Source organism: Vanacampus margaritifer, chromosome 2 (assembly GCF_051991255.1).
Source record: "Vanacampus margaritifer isolate UIUO_Vmar chromosome 2, RoL_Vmar_1.0, whole genome shotgun sequence".
Lineage (NCBI taxonomy): Eukaryota > Metazoa > Chordata > Actinopteri > Syngnathiformes > Syngnathidae > Vanacampus > Vanacampus margaritifer.
The window spans coordinates 33,732,958-33,740,899 of record NC_135433.1 but is presented as its reverse complement, the minus strand read 5'-3'; the positions used below and the strand labels follow the sequence as shown (position 1 = coordinate 33,740,899).

Genomic DNA, 7,942 nt, shown 5'->3' with positions numbered 1-7,942 from the left:
TACAGCTATCAAGTTGTATTTAGTTCAAGGACGTATTTTTCAAGAGTATGTTGGAATCTTGACTTATGAGTGCACCAATTTGAGTTAAAGTTTCTTGTACTGTTTAGAAACATGCTTTATAACTTTGATAGATTATCTTCACTTTGTCATTTAAAAAACTTTTGCTTGGTGTTGCAAGCGGAAATTTGAGTTTCAGATACATCGCCGTTAGATGTCAACAGCGAACGCCACATGAACTGCCCACCATCTACATCGCTCACAATTTGAGCTCTGTTACACAATGAATTAAACTCATAAGTCAAGGTACCACTTGATAGTGCAAGTATTTCAAAGAATCAAAGCAAAAATACCACTTTATTCTGACATTTTACCAAGAAAAAACACTTTATTCTTCTCACTTAACCTAAAGTATGAATTTGTTCTCATAACTTTTTTTCCCTGTGAATTTGTGCTGAATTTTTTAATCACATTCACATTTGAGTGAAGTTTTCCCAACCTTAATAGGCCAAGGAGTATAATTTTTATTTATTTTTTAAGTCTTACAGCACACCAGAAAAAGTGGATTGATGGTTTGTGTATCTTCTGTCATTTTGTGCATGAGCTTTCACTTGTTCTGCTTGTCACTATATGTCACTGGCATAGAAAATCAAAAAAAGACACATTATTGAAAGTCAATGATTTTTTGGGGACCAATTTAGTAATATTAAATCATTTCCCTCGGCCTTATGACCTCTTACAGCACACTGGTTGGGAATCAATCACTAATTTAGGGGTACACATGGTGGCTATGTATAATTGGTGAAAAATGTCTCCCCTTGCTCCAGAAGGTTTGAGAACCCCTGCTCTTACATGTAGTAGTGAAAAACAAAAAGTGACATCAACTCTGACAAATGTTAAACACTAACTGAAATTTCATGCTGCCCTTGCCAGTTTTCAAGTTCACATGACTCAGTATGAATGTATGTTATTGAATCTTAAGAAGCCTTGATAGGTGACTCCTCACCTACTGATATCAAATCCGATCTGGTGCCCCGGAGGAGGCATCTGATGCCGAAGTTGTTAGCTAAAAGTGAATTGGTATTACCACACCTCCCCACCTTCACGTCGGGTGCGGGGAGTGGAGGGAAAGCTGTGAAATCATTCAACCTACTTTGTAACCAAAGATGAAAAGCTGTGTCAATTGATTACTTTGTTGTTTTTAATGCACACATTTACACTGCTTAGAAAAATAATGGGATTTCAGGTGAAATTTCAGGATGAATATATATATATATATAGCTACTCTGCAAGTTTCTCAAATTTTCATGGCAGAGCTTCTGCCATGAAAATTTCTTATGGCATCCACTTTGATGCCTTTCTGTGACTCTTCCAGTCTCACAAAAGGCAAAGTAGTGGACTTAGTGCATTCTAAAGTTCAGTAAATTTAAATTTAAGGGCACCCGAAAAGGGTCCATTGCGTTTGGGGTTCATCCAGAAATTTCACCCCAAAGTCCAGTATCCCTAACTTTTCCTTAGTAGTGTATTTTTTTCTTCTTCTTGTGACTCCATCACAAAATATTTTTGTTGCCATTCAGCATGTTCTGTAACCTTCAAACCACTTTCTTACCTCATTTTTATTCAGCACTCTTATTGTAAGACAGTCTGTGAACAGTGTAAGTGGGGAAGGGAAAGGGTTCAATCGCAGCAGAGTTGGCACCAGCAGTGAGACAAATAAAAGCTAGTGTTTACAGACGCTAGTCACAAAATGAAGTGAGCCATGTTTTGTTCATTGAAATGGTGTTTGAATTTCATATGCCAATAGTTTTGTTACATTGCAAATTTTATTGTATTTAAATAAAAGCAATATTCAAATTCCAGACGTGTTTGCAAGCTTTTTGACTGCTACTTTTAACAAACATTTGTGCTCAATAACCACATTGGATTTTTAACATGGGCAGATGGGCCAGGCCATTTGGTCAAAATTTTATGTGAATGTGAATTAATTAATTTGAATAAAAGTTTTCATTCTGACAGACATGAACCAAGACAGATATCTTGAAGACTATATATTTCAAATTCTCGAACTGTGGATGGATTAATTGTAATCAAATACCATGCAACAAGATGTGCAAACTCCAAACAGAAGGGCCTGAACACACAAGCTCTAAATATGAGGCAGTCGTAGTAACCAATACTCCACCATGCTAATACAAAATGCAATACTGCCATTAACTTAAGAGGCCCAGTTTATTTTATTTGCAGTATAGCAGGTAGCCAGCAAAGGTCCTGTTTTTTCATTTACATTTTTTAAAATATATTTTCAGGGACAGTGAGATACTTTTAATTTATGTTGATTATGGTTAACTTCCACATTTCTTGACCGATTCCAGTCGTTTAAATTTTAAACTGTCAGCAGTCCCATTCAAAATTTCCGCGGGAATTTTTCTAGTTTTTTATTTTATTTTTATTAGGAAAAAGTCAACGTCATCTTTTATTATATTTTACATTTTGTCTTTATATGACTTTGCTTAAGCTGTTGTTTTTAAAAGTGTTCCATAAATAAACATGAGTCAAATGACAATGTGGCGAGAAATGTCCTTTCATTGAATAAACATTATAAAACAACACTTAAAAAAAAAAAAGTTGTGCTTCTTAGTGGAAAAACAAACTTCAACGGCGGAATATAAAAAGTCTCAGGAAGGTAGCTACACTATTGCATTTTGTTCTCAGTTGACACAATGGACTATCAATAGGCTCCTCGCGGCTGAAGCCAGGCGGCAGCCATCTTCCGTTGCCATTGTTACTGACAACTTTTGTTACATTATTAGGGCTGTCAGTTTAACACGTTAATTAGATTAATCAGAGGTGGCAAATCCAGGTCCGGAAAGTAAAAATCCTGCCACAGTTTGGCTTTAGCCTCAGGTGCTAGTTAGCTAGCTCTCGAGCTAGCTCCTATGGTGCTCCTTTACCTGCTAGCTAGCACCCATGGTGCTCGAGCGGGCAAACTCCTGTTGAAGAAAAGATCTTTTTCTTCGCGTGTTCGTTTTCTTTCGGGTAGTGAGAATGTTGATTATCTGAATACAGGCTGGAGATCGGTGAACAGTTCCTTTGAAGGTTTTATTTTTACAGAATATTCCGGACACAAGCAAGTTTACAGACAAATGGCTGCATTCTTCTCGCAAGTGTGTCGATTACAGACACTTACAACCTTCTTATACTATCTTGAATGAGCGGTACCACAACGCCCCCCACCAATGAGATAAGACTTTAAAAACATAATTGATTGACCACAGACAATGGCCCATTGTTGTGGAAATTGATGAGGTCCCAGTCTTGACGATAAGACTTTTAAAAACATAATTGATTACAGACACTTGGCAGAATTGCGACATCACTCACAAAGACACATCCACAGATACAAGTGCACCATGGATGCTAGCTAGCTAGCTTGCTCCCTAGCAGGTAAACGAGTACCATGGGAGCTAGCTAACTAGCACCTGAGGCTAAAGCCAAACTGTGGCAGGATTTTTACTTTCTGGACCTGGATTTGCCACCTCTGAGATTAATTAATTATGCTGCGTTAGGAAAAATAACGCAATTAAGTCACACAGCCAAGCCATTTGGCTGTTCTACATAGAATACCCAAAGGGCAGCCAAGTGGCTGGATTAATCTCACCATTTATTTGCGAATGAGGCAATAACTGTCTCCAAGTGTCAGAGTTAGTTTTGGATTCTAAACACAGGTGTGATCAGCTCTACCAGATAGATTAATAATAATAGATTAATAAGAACAAAGAAACAAAGTGATATGTAACTTGTGTAAAAAATAATTTTCCGTAATGTCCTAGAATTCAAATTCTTTATTGGAGGATCTTTAGCAGATATGAGATTAAAATCGATTAATTTGATTAATTAATAGGATTTTTATATCGCCTGACAGCACAAATTGTTATCAGTGCGTGTTTTACGCCAACATCCCTTAATGGAGTAATGAGAGCCATTCAGAGTATATTATCACAGTATCGTAAATCAAGAGGTTAGGTTTACATTTCACAGCCACCCCCCAGATGAGCTTTGCTTTCATTTAATTGTTGATGTTTCTGATAACATAGCTATCTCCCTAGCTAGCTCGTTTACCTGCTAGCAGGTAAACGAGCTAGCTAGGGAGATAGCTAACTAGCACCTGAGGTTAAAGCCAAACTGTGGCAGGATTTTTACTTTCTGGACCAGGATTTGCCACCTCTGAACATGATACATATGAATCTTTGAGTGGTGCTAGGAGATATAATTTAAAAAGAAAATTAAAAATCATATTCTTAGCAATGAAATGTAGACGTAGCAGCCACGTAAAATGGCTGACGGTGGCCTGAATTAGCGGCATTGTTAGTCCATTCACATCTGAACCCGAGGTTGAAAAACACAACCCGTTACTGGGGGTAAATGAAAGGAGTGCGCACACGGAGAGGTGGGCTCCAGTGGGCTCTCATTTTTGCTGTCTGCAGTTCTTCCTCAAGTCTAGTCCACCACAACAAATCTGCTGCCTTTACTTATGTGTGCACGGCGTTCTTTTAAGATGTGGAATCTCTCATTCAAGGTCATTGACGTTTGCTTTTGGAAGGAGAAATAACAAAACAAACAAAAATGTTTTAAAGTGTGACATGTTCGCCCAGTGATCAGTTGTTTGTGAACTTACTGGTTTGCCAACAGTGTTGATGTCAAATTGGAGAGGCACTCCTTTTGGTATTTTCTTCTTTGCTGTTTCTACGTTACTTCTGGCCGAGGGAGCCATCGCGGGGTGCAGAGTCCAAGCAGAGGGAGGCCTACGGAGAGAAAGCAGGTCCAACAAGTCAAATGTATCCTGCCTGTCAAAATTGTTTGTGCCAAGCGAGTGACACTTACTCAGGCTGAGTCATGGCTGTGGGGTTGTCTATGGATACGGTCAAGACACCGGTACTACTTGTTGATGCACGCCACCTAGTGGATAAACAAAAAAGATAAGACGTACATGACCTCTGATAAAGCTTAAGGCGTATATTTTACATGATAAAAAAATCACAGCACACCAAATAGAAAACATCAAGCGGAAACCAAATGTGATGACAGTGGAGTCCAAGTCGTTTAATTGATGACATATTTCTTCAGCCCGGTGCAAAACTGTCGTAAAACTCCGCCTCGTTCTTACTTTGCAGGAGTCGTGCAGCATTGGTTTGAGTAAGCCTGTTTTGTTAGAAGTCAATCACTCTAATGCTTTGCTATCATAATAATCATAACAATAATAAATTATTATTGTTATTATTATTAATACTAATACTTTTTTTTATGTATCATGTACTTTACATTTCAGGAAATTCTCAAAGTGCAGAAGGAAAGTTATCAGCTATGAATGTCAATTTTAGGGTTAGGTTTTTTAAAAAAATCGAATAATCCATAACAAATCGATTTTCCTTTTCAACCCTGATATCAATTCATAAAACCATGAATCGATTATTATTCTAATATCACAGTTTCCCATAATTCATTAGACAATAGAATTTTAAAGGCCGGATTTTTCTTGTATCTTATTGTTTTCTTGAAATGTACTGTTTACATTAATTTGGTATTTTCTTGCATTTATGAAAGGCCTGACTTATTGCACTTTAAGACAATTCAGAATCGTTTTAATTTATATTTACAATTACTGAATTAGAATTATGAAAATATTTTCATCTCATCCTTGTTGATGTTGTTTGTGGAACACTTAAGTGATCATAATGTGTTAGTTTCATTATAAACCAAATCATTTAATAAGTTAATGTTTGCAGAGTTTTTATCATAGCTTAAAATTTATGATTTACTGATGTTCCATAATTAATCAATATCGAATTGAAGTGCAGTGAATAGAATCTGGAAAAATCAAAACCGAATCGAACTGAACTCCTGTGAATTGAAATTAGGAAATTAGAATCGATACCCAGCCCTAGTAAATTTGTGTGCAATGTTTTTGTTTTGGCTCATCCATGGCTATTACAAGTTTGAAATAGAATTTGGGAACATAAAGTAACCGTAAGTCATTTTCCGGACGCAGACTTTAGTGGGCACGGCTGGAGGTGGCGACATATCAGTAAAATTCTAATAATGATAGTGAGTTAGCATATTAGATTAGCGTTTCAAGTTAGGAAACATTATATGATGGTAATATAAGGTGTAATATCTACTTTAGGATTCCACCTGACGGCAACAATATTGAACAACTCACAGCCGAGTTCTGACGGGAAGAGTGTGAGGATTTGTCGTCTGCGCCAGAGTTAGCACCTGACATGGAGCAAAAAAAAACAAAACAAGAAGTGACAAAACCGTGGAACTGACTCGACATGCTTGTATTCATCATCAGACACGAGCATCCCATCACCTTGAGTCCTCTGTGATGAAAGAACGTGGCCTGCCGCGCGTACGTCTGTTGCACATATCTTCATAGCGGAAAACACAAAATCAAAACTTTCTTTTTGTACAACAACTAAGAAGAAGTCTAGTTTGTTTTCTGGTTGTTTTCTCACCGTCGTCGCAGTTGAAATGGTCTGTTGACTGGCGTTCCACTGGGGTCCGTCTTGGTGACGTCAGCGTTTCTGTCCAAAGCAGAAGCCCCAACCTTTACTTCAACACGCTCTCGACCGTATTGAAGAAAAGGTTGTGGCTTTTGTTTTGCTCTCTTAAAACAAACAAAACATATACATTTGAAATTATATCAATGAAAACTTGGTAAATAAAAAAATTATTTTCACAACTCAATGCGCGTAATAATGTATGTCTATTGTGTACATTTTGACTCACAACACAAAGCAAATAAAATTAAATCAAAACTTTAAAAATCACCAAAAAGCAGCCTGTTTTTGTTGGATTATTTCAAGAGAAAAATCAATCAGTCAACCAACTTTTGCGATCCGCAATTCCAAATTATTAACATTTAACGATATGAATACGGTAATATCCAGTTAAAAAAGTCACCTGAGAGGGTCGCTTGAGAAGAGTCGTGTTCCTCCGGGCTGCCAGACCGCTGACAACCCCCTGACCTCGCCTCACACCCGGCATGACCCGAGTTCTTAATTTAGTTGCTGTTCCTCCTCGGAACACGCCGCCTGTAACGTGTGAATAGGTACGGATAATGTTTCGACATCAAGAAGAATACCGACATACCGTTTGTGTTTCTGGACCAAGATTTCATGTTTCCTTGAGGAGTCTTTCGCCGGCGGAGTGTTTGCTGATTCTTGTTGGGTTGTTTCTTTTGAGTGTTTTGCTCTTTTTTATTCAACCGAATGATGTCATCTGCCAAATATCAAACAGAAGAGCAATGGCAACAGCGATTGGAAGAGTCACAGAAAGTTAGAGAAGTGGACCCAATGAACAACAAAGTGTTTGCACTTGTTTGTTTTCTGCTACTCTAGTATTTTTGATCGTGTGTGTAACTAACCTGGCGTTAAATTGAATAGTACACATTGGAGCCAAATGGTATTCACTACGAATGCAACTGAACAGCCAGCAATCTATTTTTAGGGAAAGCGTCCATGCTGAGGACCTTACCTAGTGACATGTCCACCTTATCGCGAACCAGCGGCTTTTTAAATTTACGTTTATTCATCCCGATGGGCAACACGGATAAACAACACCACCGCAAAAAAAGAGAGGAAAAACACACACGCACAAAATAAATAAAATAAAATAAAATAAATAAATAAATAAATAACGCGTGGCGTTTGAATCTGCTAACCCTTTCAAGCTAAATTGTTGTCCTGGACCCTCACCACCCCCTCGAACGTAAACCGTACTGAGCATGCGTGACTATAATTGTTGCATTGTAGGCGATGTAGTTCACGTGGCAACCCGGACTTGGATGAGGGCGTGTGGTTGGCCGCGTCCCATTCAGCTCATCATCGCTATTAGATAGATAGAGAGATGGATGGATGGATGGATGGATGGATGGATGGATGGA

At 38.0% G+C, this 7,942-nt stretch overlaps 1 protein-coding gene across 3 annotated transcripts; it reads right to left on the bottom strand.

The window, feature by feature from the left end:
- Window positions 1–3,821: 3,821 nt before the first annotated feature.
- Window positions 3,822–7,778, bottom strand: LOC144044593 (UAP56-interacting factor-like). Of its 3 annotated transcripts, XR_013291306.1 has the most exons (10): window positions 7,534–7,778; window positions 7,150–7,278; window positions 6,961–7,091; window positions 6,513–6,664; window positions 6,368–6,425; window positions 6,215–6,270; window positions 4,879–4,953; window positions 4,673–4,799; window positions 4,163–4,587; window positions 3,822–4,095 (listed from the first exon to the last, which is right to left on the bottom strand). XR_013291306.1 is itself a non-coding variant. In XM_077559103.1 (9 exons), exons 2-9 carry the CDS (start codon window positions 7,175–7,177, stop codon window positions 4,495–4,497), a joined length of 720 nt encoding a protein of 239 aa, XP_077415229.1. In that variant the 5' UTR covers window positions 7,178–7,278; window positions 7,424–7,778; the 3' UTR covers window positions 3,822–4,494. The 3 variants fall into 3 exon arrangements, 2 of the variants coding, with proteins under 2 accessions (XP_077415229.1, XP_077415228.1); XM_077559103.1 differs by having other exon boundaries at window positions 3,822–4,587; window positions 7,424–7,778; XM_077559102.1 differs by having other exon boundaries at window positions 3,822–4,587.
- Window positions 7,779–7,942: the final 164 nt, after the last annotated feature.

Coding starts and splice junctions, on each gene's coding strand:
- LOC144044593 (XM_077559102.1), bottom strand. CDS start 7,591: ATGAATAAACGTAAATTTAAAAAGCCGCTGGTTCGCGATAAGGTGGAC. Junction 7,092..7,149: donor TTGGTCCAGAAACACAAACG/GTATGTCGGTAT, acceptor CACACGTTACAG/GCGGCGTGTTCCGAGGAGGA. Junction 4,800..4,878: donor ACAGCCATGACTCAGCCTGA/GTAAGTGTCACT, acceptor TTCTCTCCGTAG/GCCTCCCTCTGCTTGGACTC.